The sequence below is a fragment of the Gossypium raimondii genome, chromosome 5, assembly GCF_025698545.1.
Source record: "Gossypium raimondii isolate GPD5lz chromosome 5, ASM2569854v1, whole genome shotgun sequence".
NCBI classification, from domain to species: domain Eukaryota; kingdom Viridiplantae; phylum Streptophyta; class Magnoliopsida; order Malvales; family Malvaceae; genus Gossypium; species Gossypium raimondii.
In genome coordinates, this window is record NC_068569.1 from 8,365,711 (window position 1) to 8,386,860 (window position 21,150).

The following is a 21,150-nucleotide window of genomic DNA, read 5'->3' on the forward strand; positions in this document are numbered from 1 at the left end:
AATCTCTGGCTGATGTACTTCTTTCGAAACTCCTCCTGAAAGAAATCCCAAGTAACCCTCTCACTCGGTACTATAGACACGAGAGTCTTCCACCAATGATAAGTGAATCTCGAGAAGTGAGACCACACACTTCATACATTCTTCCGTGTACAAGATAATTCTTCAAAACCACGATGGTATTCTCAAGCCGAGTGCGCTTTTCGCATCATCATCTTTGGTAGCCCAAATTCTTCACCCCTGCTTCCTAATCTTATCAACAGTGGTCTCTCCGATAAATATACTGCAGTGGGGAAGCTACATGGGGAACCTGTGAATCTTGAGGGGTGGAGGTCTTCTGACAGGATTCGTGCGAACGAACTCGGCAAACCAATCATTCATGGCTTGGAAGAAGGCTTCTCTAGCTCCTCCTCCCTGTCTAACTGATGCAGGCCTTTCACTAACATTAACATCTAGTGGCGCCGTCCCTTCTGCGGAAGCAGGCGCATTACTTTCTACTTCATCTATACCAGCTCGTTCAGGATCCATAACTATAAAAGAAAACATTTTAAAATCGTCAGGAGTCGTCACACTATCAAAATATATAAGTATGACATGTATAGGTAGACTCTTATTCTTACTGACTATTTCCGAGAACCGACTAAACCTGCTCTGATACCAATAAAATGTAACACCCCTTACCCGAGACCGTTTCCGGAGTCGAGCACGAGGCATTACTTAGCTTATCTTACCAATTCGGAGCATAAAAACTAGGTTTGAAAATTTATTTCACTATTTACAGCAAATCTGTCCAATCACGCAGCAGTTACTAAATTAATTATAACTTGAGATAAAAAACTCGAAATTTAATTCCGTAAATTTTCCCTGAAACTAGACTCATATATATACTCACCATAAAATTTTTAGAATTTTTGGTTCAGCCAATTAGTACAGTTTATTAGTTAAAGTCTCCCCTGTTTCACCACCTGACTGCCCTGACCTCTAGTCACTAAAAATAAGTTTTCTCACTGTAGGATTTTCATATGAAGTTCTTACTTGTTTCTACAGAAAATAAACTCAATTAGAAATCTATACATATAAACTATAACTCATAACCATTTTGTACAATTTTAATGATTTTCTAAACTCAAAACAGGGACACCAAAACTGTTCTGACCCTGTCTCACGAAAATTCACATATCTTAAAATATAAAATTCCTTTCGCTACACCGTTATTTTTCCATGAAAATAGACTCAACAAGCTTTAATTCCATATATCATTCGCCCTCTAATTCATTTTATACTATCTTGGGTGATTTTTCAAATTCACGTCACTGTTGCTGCCTGAATTCTGTTTCTTTGCAAAATTTCATCCTTTCATGATTTCCATACATAATTTATCACCTAGACTCTTACAACAACAAATACCTTCATACTTAACCATTTTAATAACCATACATCATCAAATACTTACACACCATTCTTTAGCAAAATCATAATCACAAACATACAAAATAACTAAATCCCTATACATGCCATAACTCAAACGTGATTCGATATAAAATACCGAGCAGTTGTGGTTGATAGTGTGGACGATCTTCGACTTCTTTAGGATCCTTGAAGTAGCTTTGCAATACTATAAGAGAAAGAGAAATAAAAGAAGTAAGCATAAAGCTTAGTAAGTTTACTAGCAAATAAATAACAATATTTAACTTAAATAATTAAACTCAAATGTCTATATCTCTAGTTTACTCTTTAGTTAATCTCATACTAGTTCTCTTGCTTGTTTACTTAGAATACTTGTGTACATAACTTACTCAACTCTTGCTGCATCGTTGAACATCAATTGATAGTATAATAAGTTCTTAACTCTTATAACTTACCTGAGCTTGCCATTTATGCTTTAAACTGAACTTTCATGAACATAATTCGTTTACAAGCCCGTTGAGCTACATTGGAATAATAAGGATACTCGGGTCTCTTCTGATAATAACATGCCAAAGCCATGTCCCAGACATGGTCTTACATGGGATGCTCTCATATCGGTGCCCATGCCATGTCCCAGACATGGTCTTACGGAGGACCTCTCATCTCGGTGCCAACGCCATGTCCCAGACATGGTCTTACATGGGACCTCTCATCTCGGTGCCAATGCCATGTCCCAGACATGGTCTTACATGGGACCTCTCATCTCGGTGCCAATGCCATGTCCCAGACATGGTCTTACATGGGACCTCTTTACCCAAATGTCATGACATTCGTATCCAGTACCATCCTTATGTATCAACGGGACTTTTTAATTTTAATTCTCTATCATTTCATGCTTAGATCATCATCAAATAAATTCATAAAATAAATTCATAGTTGCTGGAAAATAACAGCATTGATAATAAATATTGAAATATTGCATTTATGTAAATAAATTTACCTCGGTACCAATTATAGCCAAATTCACCAACTTAGTCTTCAACTTTATTCTTCCCTTTGTCTAACCTCGAGTTTCGTTCTTCTTGATCTAAAATAGCAAATTTAACTTATTTAATACTCACATTCAACAAAACAGCCCTTGACTCTAACTTTTTCAAAATTACAATTTTGCCCCTAAACTTTTACATAATTACATTTTTGACCCAAGGCTCGGAAATTAAACTTCATCCCTTATTCTTATGTTTTATGACATGATGAACATTTTTCTCTTCTATGCCAACATCAAATTCCCACTCTAACATGTACTTATGAACATTATGTATTTTTACCGATTATGTCGTTTTACTCGTTTTTGCTTAAAATCGGCTAACAAAAGTTGTTTAACATAATTTCTAGCTTCATATTCTATCATAAAACATCAAAATAAACACTTTTCACCTATGGGTATTTTTCCAAATATAAACCCTAGGTTAAATTATTGCTAGAATAAGCTAAATTAAGCTACCGGACTCCAAAAGCGTAAAAACATTAAAAGCGGGACTTGGGATCACTTACTATGGAGCTTGGAAGCTTGGAAACCCTAAATATGGCTTCCCCCCTTGCTGATTTCGTCCTAATGAAGAAGATGATGATTTTTGCCATCTTTTTCCCTTTTAATTCATTTTAATTACTAGATTACGAAATTGCCCCTAACTTAAAAATTTTCTATTTCACTTATCTCATGTCCATTTTTTGTCTACCAAGTTACCAATGGTATAATTACCATATAAGGACCTCCAATTTAAAGTTTCATAACAATTGGACACCTCTAACATGTTGAACTCAACTTTTGCACTTTTTACAATTTAGTCCTTTTGACTAAATTGAGTGCCCAAACGTCGAAATTTTCGAACGAAATTTTCACGAAATCATTTTGTGAAATTGTAGACCATAAAAATATAAGAAAAATAAAATTTTTCTCATCGGATTTGTGGTCCCGAAACCACTGTTCCGATAACCTCAAATTTGGGCCATTACAATACTAAATTCACCAAACTACATTGGGTGTTGCATCAGTGACTGGTGACATCTACAAAAAGTTTGTAATTAATAAAATTCGCAAAATGTTACAAAATATTGAAGTGATATCTATTAACCAATGACGACCCTTGCAAATGAGATCTGAATAATAACATAAAGGGCAACAATATCTAGAATATTTTTTAGTCAATCATAATTGTTGATTATTCTATGTTCCACTTTTGGCTTTCAACAATAAATACTACTTTTATCTCGTGAAATAAAAAAAAAACATTTCAAAATATTCTTCCTAAATCCCTTAATACGGGATCTCTGTCACCCCAATGATATTCTTGCCTCACCTCTCACTAGGATCCAGGAATAATATGATTAGTGGAGCTATTATTGTTGAAGGAGCAATTGACATGCAACTTCTCTGCAACAAAAGATTCATATGGACAACTAAAATTCAGGCTAGATTATTACTACTAGGATCCATTATTGTGATTCTTAAATTTCTCAACATCTTTTCTTGCAAAGTACTCAAAACAAGCCGCAAATGGGACAACATTAACCTGGGCCACTCCAAAGTGGGGTGGAAACTTTTTCCAACCCTTGATGACATCCACCTCCTCCTCCAATTCGTCTCCTTCTGCCAAGATGTAACTGATTTTCAGAGGCTCAGAGGTATGAGCTTTGTGCGTTCCTAAATTTTACATTAGTTTCTCTTCACCTTAACTTCTCTTTTTCTTGAATTGTACCAAAAATAAAATAAGGCAGTTGAGAAATATTATTAATATATTACAAATTAATTGGTATTTTAAGGGGGAGAAAAAACAGCAAAAGAATTACTACCAACCACAACTCACAATATACAAACGTATATAACTCGCAACTTTTATTTTCGACCACTTCTTGAGAGAAGGAAAAAAAAACAGTTCAATGAACTTCCAACCTCTCCCTTTCACAGTCTCATTCTTTGTAATTAAGTTGTATCTTAATTCAATTCATTATTTTCATTTTTAATCCTTTTTTTTTATTCTTATTTTTTTTGTGAATTATAAGAGGAGGACAAAGCCTTAATAGCAACACGATTAATGTGACTCAAACTTAAGTCACAATTGAGCTGATAGACCAAAGCACAAGATTATTTTCACTCTTTTATTTAAGTTGCTGCCCACGTGCATATACTTTTTTTTAAGTTGATTCTCACATCAGATTATTTTCACTTTTTTATTTAAGTTGCTACCCACTTACATATACTTTCTTCAAGTTGATTCTCATACGAAATTATTTTCACTCTTTTATTTAAGTTGCTACCTACGTACATATACTTTCTTCGAATTGATTCTCACACGAGATTATTTTTACTATTTTATTAAAGTTGCTACCCATGTACATTTCTTCAAGTTGATTCTCAAACTTTAAAAAAATTGTCGAATGAATAATTAAATAGGTATTTTTATGTAATTGTCTTAATAAAACCTTTTAGCCTTGACTTTACCCTGAAATTTGAATCAGTGTTTCATACTGACGCTTAAATTTCATGATTTGATGTTGAAATTTGATACTAAATTATAGATTCTTGCATCTTAGGCCTATTATTATAATTTGTCTTCAAAATTTTGAATTTTGAATTCAACATTTTTGATTTAAGGGTTATATAATTCTTTAAATTTCGACTAAAAAATTAATTAAATCATTCCATAAAAAATACATTTAATTAATTCTTCAAACTCTTAAATTGTATCAATTAAGTGATTTGATAAACTACATACAGCCTGATTTATTGTGCCCAGCCTTATACTTCTGCTATATCCTGCACACCCATTTGGCAACTACCTACAGCACCGTCGGTATCAATTTTGATCCTCCCCTGTTGAGGAGCTTCCCACCCTATCTGCCTCACAACTCGCATATGCCTCTTTTTATCCTCTTGCAAACTTTTTTCAACACTTTTAGCAATATCCTCAGTAAAATGATTGCCATTATCAAAAATCACAATATTCCACTGCTTCCATAAGTTTTCACAAGTATCCCAAATAAATATAGTCTCCCATTCAATATCCATGAGACAAATACCAAGTTCATTTCTAATATTAGACAACAACCAACCATTAAGGTGAGATTAAAAACCAGACATAAGTTGTATTGGGAACGATTCTGATGTCGCGCGTGCCACCCATACAGTCTCGAAGCACATGCAAGCAAGCAGGGGTCTTGCCCCCTTGGATAAAAGAACTATATTCCAATTTTAGACCCCTTAAAAAACTATTAATTCAATTTAACCCTTTTACCATAAAATCTTTAAGTTTTGCCCAAACCAAAAATTTCTGTCTTTGCCCCCTGCAAGCAAGCCTCCTCGCAGTGGCCACATAATTTGCATGCTGCAGAATTCGCCATATTTCGACAACAGCACTCACGATCAGTCAGCAACTTTCCTTTGAGAACACCCATAAAAACTGCTTTCTCCTCGCAGGACCTTTATACTTTCAAATACGTGACTATGCCACATGCCCACATCTCGTGGATCCAAGGTTCTTATAGTCAACATTTTATAGGCCTTCTTGATCGACCGCCGCCACATGCAAACATCGGGCCCAGCTAGTTGGTGGAATGCTTAAAACAATAGAGTGAGCTAATTTGTCCGTGGACTTGGCCCAACGCCATTTGCCATGTTTATCCACCATATATAGGACTAATACAATGTTTCTTGTGAGCCCCCCATTCTGAAATCCAAGTATCAGTGTAGCAGTTGGCTGGTTCTTGAGCCGTCACCATACACCAACAATGCACACTGTAGGCCCATACCCTAAGCCTCTGACAAAAACCTCCAAACATAAGAGATATGACATCAACACAAACACTGCCCCACCATGTTCTAAACCTAAAATTGTCATCATTTTAATAACACCCAACAAGAATTAGAATATCTTTTAGTTACTTATAATTGTTTATTATTTTATGTATTTATGCGTGTTTCACTTTAATCTTTTATTATCCTTTGCTCATATAAAAAAAACTAAAAATAATATATTTCAAATATAACAAGATGCATTGATATCATAAGTAGGAGAAAAAGAAAGAAAGAAATGTTTATCAACAAATGGGACCTCTTACCAAAAGAGTTTACCAACAAATTGCAACAGATCAAGTACCAACATGGGAGAATGTGTTAGGGTCAAGGACCAAATTTGTATTTAAGCCAAAGAATATAAAGGAAAAAATTATCAAAATTCTCAAAAAACCATAGAAACTACTTGTATAACTTGACCTAAATTTTCATCTAAAATTATGATAACGTGCCACATTAGTTTGTCATTACACCGTTAATGGAAGTTAATGGCTCAGTAACCTAAATGTAATAAATCGATAACATAAGTAATTGTATTGTAATTTTTTAAAATTTGGCAAGCAAAACGTAATTTAAACCATAAATAAGTGCTAAATTTGTAATTTACCTTGTTTTCTACACTGGAAACACAGAATCTGGTTTATTGTTCAAACAGAACAATAACTCACATGCTTTTGGTGTAGGGACTACGGGAACAAATGAGAAAAAGTCAACCTACCAGCTTCACCAAACTTTATTGGGCGTTGCATTAATGATTTGTGACATCCACAAAAAAGTTCGTTATTAATGACGTCCACAGAATGTCACAAAATATTGAAGTGATATTTACAGACCAATCGCAACCCTTGTCAAAGATATCTCAATAATAGCATAAAGTGCACGAAGATCTAGAATACTGTTCACTTGGTCATAGTTGATGATCATTCTATGTATTTATGCATGTGTTGCTTTGGACTTTTACTATCTCATATTCATACAGAATACATAAATTCCAACTGTAACAACCTGCATTATTGTTGGAACTAAAAAAAGATATATAAATTTAAGAAAGAAAAAATGATTATCGACAAATGGCACCACCTCTTACCAAAGAGGTTTCAATAATAGCGTAACGCCCAACTAGAATCACGTAAGCTTTTTTTTTCAAACGTAAGAATATCTCACGTGTTTTGTGTGCAGAGATTATGAGAACAAATAAAGGATATCTTACTAGATTCGCCAAACTCCATTGGGTGTTGCATCAGTGACTGATCACACCTACAAAAAGTTTGTAATTAATGAAATCAGCAAAATGTTGTATTTATGCATGTTTTGCTTTGGACTTTTATTATCTCTTGTTCGCACAGAATACACAAATTCCAACTGTAACAACCTGCACTATTGTTGGAACTAAAAAAAATATATAAATTTAAGGAAGAAAAAATGATTATCGACAAATTGGACCACCTCTTACCAAAGAGGTTTCAATAATAGCGTAACGCTCAACTAGAATCACGTAAGCTTTTTTTCCAACGTAAGAATATCTCACGTGCTTCGTGTGAAGAGACTATGAGAACAAATAAAGGACATCTTATTAGAATATTCACCAATCTCCATTCAGTGTTGCATCAGTGACTGATGACATCTACAAAAAGATCGCCATTAATGACATCCGGAAAAGGTGACAAAATAATGCAGTGATATCTACTAACCAATGGCAACCCTTGCAAATGAGATCTCCATAATAGCATAAAGTACAACAATATCTAGAATATCTTTTAATCGGTCATAATTGTTGACTATTCTACGTATGTTCCACTTTAGGCTTTTTACTGTCTCTTGTTCGTACAAAAAAAAGACACATATTTCAGGGTAACAACCTACATTGATGCCAAAACTATAAAAAAATAAAGAAATTATAGAAGAAAAAATAAAGAAATTCTTATTGACAAATGGTACCACACATTGCCAAACAAATTTGAATAACGCCCAACAAGAATTAGAATATCGTTTAGTTACTTAGAATTTTTTTTTATTTTATGTATTTATGCGCATTTCATTTTAATCTTTTATTATCCTTTGCTCATACAAAAAAACTAAAAATAATATATTTTAAATATAACAACGTGCATTGATGTCAGTAGTAAAAAAGATATATAAAATCGAGGAGAAAAAGAAAGAAAGAAAGAAAGAATTGTTTATCAACAAATGGCACCTCTTACCAAAAGTGTTTACCAACAAATTACAACAGATCAAGTACCAACATGGGAGAATGTGTCAGGGTCAGGGACCAAATGTGTATTTTAGCCAAAGAAAATAAAGGAACAAGGATTAAAATTCTCAAAAAACCATAGAAACTATTTGTGTAACTTGACCTAAATTTTCATCTAAAATTATGATAACGTGTCACATTAGTTTGTCATTACACCGTTAATGGAAGTTAATGGCTCAGTAACCTAAATGTAATAAATCGATAACATAAGTAATTGTATTGTAATTTTTTAAAATTTGGCAAGCAAAACGTAATTTAAACCATAAATAAGTGCCAAATTTGTAATTTACCCTGTTTTCTAAACTGGAAACACATAATCTGGTTTATTGTTCAAACAGAACAATAACTCACGTGCTTTTGGTGTAGGGACTACGGGAACAAATTAGAAAAAGTCAACCTACCAGCTTCACCAAACTTTATTGGGCGTTGCATTAATGATTTGTGAGATCCACAAAAGAGTTCGTTATTAATAACGTCCACAGAATGTCACAAAATATTGAAGTGATATTTACAGACCAATCGCAACCCTTGTCAAAGATATCTCATTAATAGCATAAAGTGCACGAAGATCTAGAATACCGTTCACTTGGTCATAGTTGATGATCATTCCATGTATTTATGCATGTGTCGCTTTGGACTTTTACTATCTCTTATTCGTACAGAATACATAAATTTCAACTGTAACAACCTGCATTATTTTTAGAACTAAAAAAAGATATATAAATTTAAGAAAGAAAAATGATTATCGACAAATGACACCACCTTTTACCAAAGAGGTTTTAATAATAGCGTAACGCCCAACTAGAATCACGTAAGCTTTTTTTTCAAACGTAAGAATATCTCACGTGTTTTGTGTGCAGAGATTATGAGAACAAATAAAGGACATCTTACTAGATTCGCCAAACTCCATTGGGTGTTGCATCAGTGACTGATCACACCTACAAAAAGTTTGTAATTAATGAAATCAGCAAAAGGTTGTATTTATGCATGTTTTGATTTGGACTTTTCTTATCTCTTGTTCGCACAGAATACACAAATTCCAACTGTAACAACCTGCATTATTGTTGAAGATAAAAAAGATATATAAATTTAAGGAAGAAAAAATGATTATCGACAAATGGCACCTTCCTATTACCAAAGAGGTTTCAATAATAGCGTAATGCCCAACTAAAATCATATAAGCATTTATTTCCAACCTAATAATATCTCACGTGCTTTGTGTGTAGAGACTATGATAACAAATAAAGGACATCTTACTAGATTCACCAAACTTCATTGGTGTTGCATTAGTGACTGATGACATCTACAAAAAGTTCGTAATTAATGAAATCCGCAAAAGGTTGTATTTATGCATGTTTTGCTTTGGACTTTTATTATTTCTTATTCGTACAGAATACACAAATTTCGACTGTAACAACCTGCATTATTGTTGGACCTAAAAAAAGATATATAAACTTGAGGAAGAAAAAATGATTATCGACAAATGGGACCACCTCTTACCAAAGATGTTTCAATGATTGTGTAACGCTCAACTAAAATCACGTAAGGTTTTTTTTCAACGTAAGAATATCTCACGTGCTTCGTGTGAGAGACTATGAGAACAAATAAATGACATCTTACTAGAATATTCATCAATCTCCATTCAGTGTTGCATCAGTGACTGATGACATCTACAAAAAGATCGTCATTAATGACATCCGGAAAAGGTTACAAATAATGCAGTGATATCTACTAACCAATGGCAACCCTTGTAAATGAGATCTCCATAATAGCATAAAGTACAACAATATCTAGAATATCTTTTAATCGGTCATAATTGTTGACTATTCTACGTATGTTCCACTTTAGGCTTTTTACTGTCTCTTGTTTGTACAAAAAAAAAGACACATATTTCAGGGTAACAACCTACATTGATGCCAAAACTATAAAAAATAAAGAAATTGTAAAAGAAAAAATAAAGAAATTCTTATTGACAAATGGTACCACATATTGCCAAACAAATTTGAATAACGCCCAACAAGAATTAGAATATCATTTAGTTACTTAGAATTTTTTTTTATTTTATGTATTTATGCGCATTTCATTTTAATCTTTTATTATCCTTTGCTCATACAAAAAAAAACTAAAAATAATATATTTTAAATATAACAACTTGCATTGATGTCAGTAGTAAAAAAGATAAATAAAATCAAGGAGAAAAAGAAAGAAAGAAAGAAAGAAAGAAATGTTTATCAACAAATGGCACCTCTTACCAAAAGTGTTTACCAACAAATTGCATCAGATCAAGTACCAACATGGGAGAATGTGTCAGGGTCAGGGACCAAATGTGTATTTTAGCCAAAGAAAATAAATGAACACAGATTAAAATTCTCAAAAAAACCATAGAAACTACTTGTGTAACTTGACCTAAATTTTCATCTAAAATTATGATAACGTGCCAAATTAGTTTATCATTACACTGTTAATGGAAGTTAATGGCTCAGTAACCTAAATGTAATAAATCGATAACATAAGTAATTGTATTGTAATTTTTTAAAATTTGGCAAGAAAAACGTAATTTAAACCATAAATAAGTGCTAAATTTGTAATTTACCTGTTTTCTAAATTGGAAACACATAATCTGGTTTATTGTTCAAACAGAACAATAACTCACGTGCTTTTGGTGTAGGGACTACGGGAACTAATTAGAAAAAGTCAACCTACCAGCTTCACCAAACTTTATTGGGCGTTGCATTAATGATTTGTGAGATCCACAAAAAAGTTCGTTATTAATGACGTCCACAGAATGTCACAAAATATTGAAGTGATATTTTCAGACCAATCGCCACCCTTGTCAAAGATATCTCAATAATAGCATAAAGTGCACGAAGATCTAGAATACCGTTCACTTGGTCATAGTTGATGATCATTCTATGTATTTATGCATGTGTCGCTTTGGACTTTTATTATCTCTTATTCGTAAAGAATACATAAATTCCAACTGTAACAACCTGCATTATTGTTGGAACTAAAAAAAGATATATAAATTTAAGAAATAAAAAATGATTATTGACAAATGGCACCACCTCTAAGAGGTTTCAATAATAGCGTAACGCCCAACTAGAATCACGTAAGCTTTTTTTTTTCAAACGTAATAATATCTCACGTGTTTTGTGTACAGAGATTATGAGAACAAATAAAGGACATCTTACTAGATTCGCCAAACTCCATTGGGTGTTGCATCAGTGACTGATCACATCTACAAAAAGTTTGTAATTAATGAAATCAGCAAAAGGTTGTATTTATGCATGTTTTGCTTTGGACTTTTATTATCTCTTGTTCTCACAGAATACACAAATTCTAACTGTAACAACCTGCATTATTGTTGAAGATAAAAAAGATATATAAATTTAAGGAAGAAAAAATGATTATCGACAAATGGCACATTCCTATTACCAAAGAGGTTTCAATAATAGCATAATGTCCAACTAAAATCACATAAGCATTTATTTCCAACCTAATAATATCTCACGTGCTTTGTGTGCAGAGACTATGATAACAAATAAAGGACATCTTATTAGATTCACCAAACTCCATTAGGTGTTGCATTAGTGACTGATGACATCTACAAAAAGTTCGTAATTAATAAAATCCGCAAAAGGTTGTATTTATGCATGTTTTGCTTTGGACTTTTATTATTTCTTATTCGTACAGAATACACAAATTCTAACTATAACAACCTGCATTATTATTGGACCTAAAAAAAGATATATAAACTTGAGGAAGAAAAAATGATTATCGACAAATGAGACCACTTCTTACCAAAGATGTTTCAATGATTGCGTAATGCTCAACTAAAATCACGTAAGCTTTTTTTCCAACGTAAGAATATCTCATGTGCTTCATGTGCAGAGACTATGAGAACAAATTAAGGACATCTTACTAGAATATTCATCAATCTCCATTCAGTGTTGCATCAGTGACTGATAACATCTACAAAAAGATCGTCATTAATGACATACGCAAAAGGTTACAAAATATTGAAGTGATATCTACTAACCAATGGCAACCCTTTCAAATGAGATCTCCATAATAGCATAAAGTACAACAATATCTAGAATATCTTTTAATCGGTCATAATTGTTGATTATTCTACGTATGTTCCACAAAAGTGGCTTTTTACTGTCTCTTGTTCGTTCAAAAAAAAAGACAAATATTTTAGGGTAACAACCTACATTGATGCCAAAACTATAAAAAAAATAAAGAAATTATAGAAGAAAAAAATAAAGAAATTCTTATTGACAAATGGTACCACATATTGCCAAACAAATTTTAATAACGCCCAACAAGAATTAGAATATCGTTTAGTTACTTAGAATTTTTTTTATTTTATGTATTTATGCACATTTCATTTTAATCTTTTATTATCCTTTGCTCATGCAAAAAAAACTAAAAATAATATATTTTAAATATAACAACGTGCATTGATGTCAGTAGTAAAAAAGATATATAAAATCAAGGAGAAAAAGAAAGAAAGAAAGAAAGAAATGTTTATCAACAAATGACACCTCTTACCAAAAGTGTTTATCAACGAATTGCAACAGATCAAGTACCAACATGGGATAATGTGTCAGGGTCAGGGACCAAATGTGTATTTTAGCCAAAGAAAATAAAGGAAAAAGGATTAAAATTCTCAAAAAACCATAGAAATTACTTGTGTAACTTGACCTAAATTTTCATCTAAAATTATGATAACGTGCCACATTTGTTTGTCATTACACCGTTAATGGAAGTTAATGGCTCAGTAACCTAAATGTAATAAATCGATAACATAAGTAATTGTATTGTAATTTTTTAAAATTTGGCAAGCAAAACATAATTTAAACCATAAATAAGTGGCTAAATTTGTAATTTACCCTGTTTTCTGAACTGGAAACACATAATTTGGTTTATTGTTCAAGCAGAACAATAACTGACGTGCTTTTGGTGTAGGGACTACGGGAACAAATGAGAAAAAGTCAACCTACCAGCTTCCCCAAACTTTATTGGGCGTTGCATTAATGATTTGTGACATCCACAAAAGAGTTCGTTATTAATGATGTCCACAGAATGTCACAAAATATTGAAGTGATATTTACAGACCAATCGCAGCCCTTGTCAAAGATATCTCAATAATAGCATAAAGTGCACTAAGATCTAGAATACCGTTCACTTGGTCATAGTTGATGATTATTCTATGTATTTATGCATGTGTCGCTTTGGACTTTTATTATCTCTTATTCGTACAAAATACATAAATTCCAACTGTAACAACCTGCATTATTGTTGGAACTAAAAAAAAGATATATAAATTTAAGAAAGAAAAAATGATTATCGACAAATGACACCACCTCTTACCAAAAAGGTTTCAATAATAGCGTAACGCCCAACTAGAATCACGTAAGATTTTTTTTCAAACGTAAGAATATCTCACATGTTTTGTGTGCAGAGATTATGAGAACAAATAAAGGACATCTTACTAGATTCGCCAAACTCCATTGGGTGTTGCATCAGTGACTGGTCACACCGACAAAAAGTTTGTAATTAATGAAATCAGCAAAAGGTTGTATTTATGCATGTTTTGCTTTGGACTTTTATTATCTCTTGTTTGTACAGAATACACAAATTCCAACTGTAACAACCTGCATTATTGTTGGAGATAAAAAAGATATATAAATTTAAGGAAGAAAAAATGATTATCAACAAATGGCACCTTCCTATTACCAAAGAGATTTCAATAATAGTGTAATGCCCAACTAGAATGAGGTAAGCTTTTTTTTCCAACATAAGAATATCTCACGTGCTTTGTGTGCAGAGACTATGAGAACAAATAAAGGACATCTTACTAGATTCACCAAACTTCATTAGGTGTTACATTAGTGACTGATGACATCTACAAAAAGTTCGTAATTATTGAAATCCGCAAAAGGTTGTATTTATGCATGTTTTGCTTTGGACTTTTATTATCTCTTGCTCGTACAGAATACACAAATTCTAACTGTAACAACCTGCATTATTGTTGGAACTAAAAAAAGATATATAAATTTAAGGAAGAAAAAATGATTATTGACAAATGGCACCACCTCTTCGCAAAGAGGTTTCAATAATAGCGTAACGCCCAACTAGAATCACGTAAGTTTTTATTTCCAACGTAAGAATATCTCACGTGCTTTGTGTGCAGAGACTATGAGAACAAATAAAGAACATCTTACTAGATTCACCAAACTTCATTGGTGTTGCATTAGTGACTGATGACATATACAAAAAGTTCGTAATTAATGAAATTCGCAAAATGTTATAAAATATTGAAGTGATATCTAGTAACGGATGACGATCCTTGCAAATGAGATCTTAATAATAGCATAAAGTAGAACAATATCTAGAATATTTTTTAGTGGGTCATAATTGTTGATTATTCTATGTATGTTCCACTTTAGGCTTTTAACTATCTCTTGTCCGTACAAAAAAAACACATATTTTAGGGTAACAACTGCAGATGCCAAAACTAAAATAAATAAATCAATTACAGAAAAAAATAAAAAATTATTATCGACAAATGGTACTACATCTTATCAAAGAAAATTTAATAACCCCAACAAGAGTTAGAATATCTTTTAGTTATTTATAATTGTTTATTATTTTATGCATTGATGTGAGTAAAAGAGATTTATAAATTCAAAGAGAAAAGAAAGAAAGGAAGAAATGTTTATCAACAAATTACACCTCTTACCAAAAGTGTTTTATAGTAGCATAACGTCCAACAAGATCTAAAATATGCTTCGATTGCGACAAGCTCTATAGTATCCTTTAGTTGGCTGTACTTATTGATTATTATGAGTGTTGATATATGTTGCACTTTTGTCTTTTATTATTTGTTGTTGGTATAAAAATTATATAATACTATTGATTGAGTGCTAACTCAATTAATATGAGTATTATTGTCAATATAGGAGGACGTAGATTTGAGTTTGTTGAAACGCATTATTCTCATATTTATGGGTTGAATGGAGATTATGGATAATTATAGACATTATGTCAAAAAAGTAGATATAATCGAACCTATAATGAAAATGTTTTAAAAAAGCACGATAACTTATATTGACGATAGAAATGATAAACATATATAAATTTAACGAGATAATTAAAAAGAAAAAGAGTATTGAGCATGTATAAATAAAAATTATAAAGAAATCAGCTAATGAGCATGTATAAATAATAATTCAATTTATAAAGAAAAATATTTTACATGGATTAATTATGGATAGAATTGTCTTTTTTATTGAGATGTGTTTTCTTAAAGAAAAATCACGAGAATAATATTTATTTCTCTTCAACAATATGTCATAACATCAATAATATTCATTGCTATTGTGCTTAAAAAAATTTTGCTTTCCACTTAATGGCTTAAAAAAATCGTAAAATCTCAACATTGAACCTATGGGGATAAAGGGTGTCTCCTCATCTTCGACACATGTGTAGTAATATAGTGCGTGCATGTGTAATGTGTAGGATGAGATGGATGGCTAAATTGCGCGACAAAGTCCTCATTACAAGCATATTCCTTAAGATGCCAAAAACAGCAATTGAACGTTACGTATTACTCCAGTTCTTTTTGTTGTCTCAAAAATGCCCCAGACCAAATATACAAAAAAAGAAAGAAAGAAAGAAAGTTTATGCGCAGGAAAATAGGAAACAGAAGAGAGAAGAAAAGTCGAGTTGGTAAAATCAATAAGAAAATTCTAGAGAAAAATAAATAAGATTTTTATTTGCTGCATTGTTAATGAATAAATGTATCTACTAATAATGAATTATATTAGAATAATTAAGCAAATTATTTCCCAATATTACTAAAAGTAAATGTAATAATTTTTAAGTAAATACGATTCATTCATATACATTGATAATCTCAAAACGTATATTTACTTGCTGTCAACTAAAACTATTTTAAGTTATAAAAAAGGGATATTAATACATTTTAACTCACTCAGAAGTATACAAATTAAAGGCAGGTAAGGTGATAATATGAAAATTAATTTCTACAGCTTGGCTTGGCAGAAGTTAGTAAGGAATTAATTATGATTTTTTCTTCGTCCAAGAATTAGTTATGAATATCTGAATAGGTAATAATTAATAAATAGACTAGTATGAACGCAAGGAAACACAAAAACTGATGAGGCTGTATTACCTGTATATATTTATGTATTTATACCATTACCATATATATTTCTACATTCAATGTATCAATTGGATTTCAACTCAACTGTGAAATTACTAAATACGCATTTCTTTAGAAAATAAAAATATATTACAATGGAGATTATTTTTGTTTTTTCATATGTTTATATTAATTATATAAAATCTAGCTAGACATAATGAGATTTTAATCTAAGATAATACGATTTTAATATCTCAATTCCACCATTTTAACTAAAGCTTAAAGCTTTGTTTTTTTAATAAATATATTATTACATAGATTTTTAACTCACATCTAAGTTGATATTACGAGTCAACTCCACACACATTCAATTAGTAAAATTATTTGAACTTTTTTTTAAGAAAGTAATAAAATGTTTAAATCAAACAACTAAAATCAAATATTTAAGAATTAAAACTTAGGATTGGTGAGAGTTTAATCATTTGTATCTTACCATTCTACTTATAATTTAATTGTAATATTCAAATTTCTTTTAACCATAATATATATATATATATATATATATATATATATAAAGGTAATAAATAGAAAGTGTGAAAACATGGAAACACTACCTTTCCAAAAGAAAAAGAAAGAAAACAAGGAAACACACAAAAATAAACATATATATTTGAAGGACTACCATATATATATATATATATATATATATATATATATAATGCATCTTTAAAAAATACAACGCAAGGTTTTTTGTTTTTTACGTTTTAAAATGAAATATTAATTGAGTTCTATTTTAATTGGTATTATGATAATTGTAACTATTAAAAGAATATGAACTCAAATATGTATTTTTTTAAATTTTAAATTGTGATGTATTAGTTAAGTGTTTGTTTTCTCAAAAAATAATTTTAGTGAATTTTTGCTATACAAGAAAAAATATTTTCTTTTACTAAAAATCTTAGAAAAATTTATGGTTAGTAATAAAATACATAAAATATGTTTCAAATTTTCGAGTAATGAACCTGCAAGAGTTTGTATGGGGCGTTACTAATGGCATCCAGTAATGTATTTTGTTCTGGAGTGACAAAACGCTTTTCATCACTCCAACTCTTGATTCCTTTTATGCCAATATTTCCCTATAAATATCGACACTCACCATCTCAATTCACCACAAGAAAAACAATAGAGAAATTCCCTTCTTAAGTTAGCCATGGATAACGCAGCTAGTGCATTGTTCACCTCTTCCTTGAGTCGTTTCATCACTGTGTCCTCAATTTCTTTCGCCACTTTTCTGAGCATCTGCTCCACCTTTGCTGTCATGGCATTCGCTTTCTATTTCCTCTTCAAGTTCCTGTCTGGAGGTAACGGGAAAACAAAGCAAGCCCCTCTCCCACCCCTCCTCCTGAAACCTTGGCCTATTGTGGGAAATCTCCCTGAGATGCTTATAAACAAGCCCACATTTAGGTGGATACATGAACTGATGAAGGGTATTACTACGGGCATTGCATGCATCCGCTTTGGAAATGTGCATGTAATTGTCATCACTTGTCCTGAAATCAGTTGTCAATTCCTGAAAAACCAGGACGCTGTTTTTGCATCGAGGCCAGTTAGCATGTCCACTGATGTCACCACTAAAGGCTACTTAACAACAGCTCTGGTGCCCTTTGGAGACCAATGGAAAAAGATGAAGAAAGTGCTGATGGGCGAATTGCTTTCCACAACCCGCCACCGGTGGCTGCATGAAAAAAGGGTTGAAGAAGCTGATAACCTTGTGCGTTACGTGTATAACCTGTGCACGTCTGCAGGCGGCCTGGTAAACGTGAGGGTGGCATCACAACAGTATTGCGGCAATGTACCAAGAAAAATGCTGTTCAACAGGAGGTACTTTGGGGAGGGTAAGGAGGATGGAGGACCTGGGTTTGAAGAAGAAGAGCATATCAGTGCTGTTTTCACCATCCTTGCGTATCTTTACTCGTTTTGCGTATCTGATTATCTTCCACGCTTGAGAGGCCTTGATCTGGATGGCCATGAGAAAGTTATGGCTGGCGCTCTTGCAGTTATGCAAAAATATCACGATCCAATAATCGATGAGAGGATTCAACAGTGGCGCAATGGTGAGAAGGAGGACGTCGACGACTTGCTTGATGTCATGATTAGTATGAAAGATGCACATGATGACCCCATTCTTACCCCGGATGAGATCAAGGCTCAAATTACTGTAAGCTAGCTTATCCCTCCTTCACATGCACCTAATTTTTTTCATTTTTTAAACTTTTTATTATTATTTTAAGCTTAGTGAGTCAAATAAAACTTTATTTCATAATAAGTTCAAACTGGGCTGCACCACTCTGAACAAGTATGCAAATTGAAACAAGAACCCAACTGATATTACAAGACCTTAGTTATTATTACCACAAACAAAAATAAAAACACCTTAAAACCAGGCATGCACCAGTTTCAGGTAGTATAAGCCACACTAAGCAAGAACGCAAGCTAGAAACAGGAACCCAGCTGATGTCACAAAAGCACAAAGACAGAAAGAAAAAAGAACCCTTGCAACTAAGCATAGATAAGTTGGACGTTTCACTCCCATCTTTTCTAGGGTGTTGACAAAAATGAAACTTTTCTTGGTCGGTGGGGTTTGCAGTTTCGATACCTTTTCGTTTTTCGATGTATGTTTTGCTTTCTGTTGTTTCGTTTTGTACTGACCTGGAAATAAATTAGGATGCATGCAAGTGGAGTAAGTAGTAGAGAAGAGATGATATATTTTTCACCCAAAATGAATTTAAGGTTGATTTGGATTACTTTTGAAGGAAATTATGATCGCAACGGTAGACAATCCGTCGAATGCGGTAGAATGGGCACTAGCTGAGATGCTGAACCAGCCGGAGATAATGGAGAAAGCTGCGGAGGAAATAGATAGGGTTGTTGGAAGGGAGAGGCTGGTCCAAGAGACTGATTTCACTAACCTCAACTATGTCAAGGCATGCGCCAGAGAAGCCTTCAGGCTCCATCCAATTGCACCCTTCAATGTCCCGCATGTCTCTGTGGCTGATACAACTGTTGCCAATTACTTCATCCCGAAAGGGAGTCATGTGCTTCTTAGCCGCACTGGTCTGGGTCGCAACCCTAAATTCTGGGATGATCCACTCAAGTTCAAGCCAGAGCGGCACCTCAAGGGGGATGGGGTCTCACTGGCTCTAACTGAGTCAGAACTGCGCTTCATCTCCTTCAGCACCGGAATGCGTGGGTGCAAGGGCGTCCTGCTGGGGACTTCCATGACTGTCATGCTATTTGCAAGGCTGCTGCAGTGTTTCACTTGGACCATCCCACCAACTAGTCAGAAACCCATCGATCTGAGTGAGGCCAAGTACAATCTGTTTCTTGCCAATCCGCTCGTTGCTGTTGCCAAGCCCAGGCTTCCCTCCCATGTTTATGCGTCGCTCTCCCTCAACTAGTTATAGCTATAATAATAAACACCAACGCATGCCTGTTGCAATGCCTTAGCATTGCATTGCATGCTACTAGTACTATGTTTTCTCTTTTCTTTTGTGTGTGTATTTGAAAGCAAGCTATGTTGCCTTGCATTGCAGTATATTGCATGCAACTATGTATTAGGAAGCAACTATGTTTTAGGAAACTACTAAGTTCAGGCTCTCCCCCTTCTCCTTAATGGTTAGGTGCTTCTCATCTAAACTTTAACAAGGTTAAGGTTAGAGAGAGCTGGTAAGCAGGAGAAACTAAGGAAACAACTATGTTTTCTCTTTGCTAATATATATCAATAAATATATATTAAGAAAAAAAGTTTGAGTTGGTGCCTTACTAAATGTATTAGAAATCCCGAAAAGAATTAAAATGAAATACAATTAAATATGAATATTTGATGCTTCACCAATAGCTACACATTATCCAAAAATTTAAAATTAAATTCACTTTTAATTTTATTTCTAATTATTTGAAATTAGCAGAGTGCATCAAATATTACCTTTTTTATTTAAAAAATTATTACACATGAAATTATTATATAATATCATTGAAAAAACTACTCATATATTACATTATTGAATAAAATTATTTAAACATATACTAGTTCTAAGGCACATTCACGTTGTGGATGAAAAATTTATGTAAAAGACATTTTTAAAAGTGTTAAATTAAAATTAAGTGAAGTCTTAATTGAAACAATTGAGGTAAATGCTTAAAATTCATATGCCTCAAGTTTAAATCTTATTATTAAAAACTTTAAAATAGTTCAAGAAAATCTAAAAATGTTTGACGAAAAAAAAGTAAATTATTAAAACCTCACAATATTACAAGATAGTCAAAGGGATCGTAAATTATTTAAAAACCTCAAAATGCTTTAGACAACCAAAAGATGGTAAATTATTAAAACTTTAAAATAAATTATTAAAAACCTCATATTATTCCAAAACAACCAAAGAGATAATAAATTATTAAAAATCTCACAAT

The 21,150-nt window shown here is 32.6% G+C and overlaps 1 protein-coding gene across 1 annotated transcript; it reads left to right on the plus strand.

Moving 5' to 3' along the window:
- Window positions 1–17,871: 17,871 nt before the first annotated feature.
- LOC105770855 (phenylalanine N-monooxygenase CYP79D16) lies at window positions 17,872–20,517 on the plus strand. Its single transcript, XM_012592209.2, has 2 exons — window positions 17,872–18,898; window positions 19,494–20,517. Exons 1-2 carry the CDS (start codon window positions 17,891–17,893, stop codon window positions 20,136–20,138), a joined length of 1,653 nt encoding a protein of 550 aa, XP_012447663.1. The 5' UTR covers window positions 17,872–17,890; the 3' UTR covers window positions 20,139–20,517.
- Window positions 20,518–21,150: the final 633 nt, after the last annotated feature.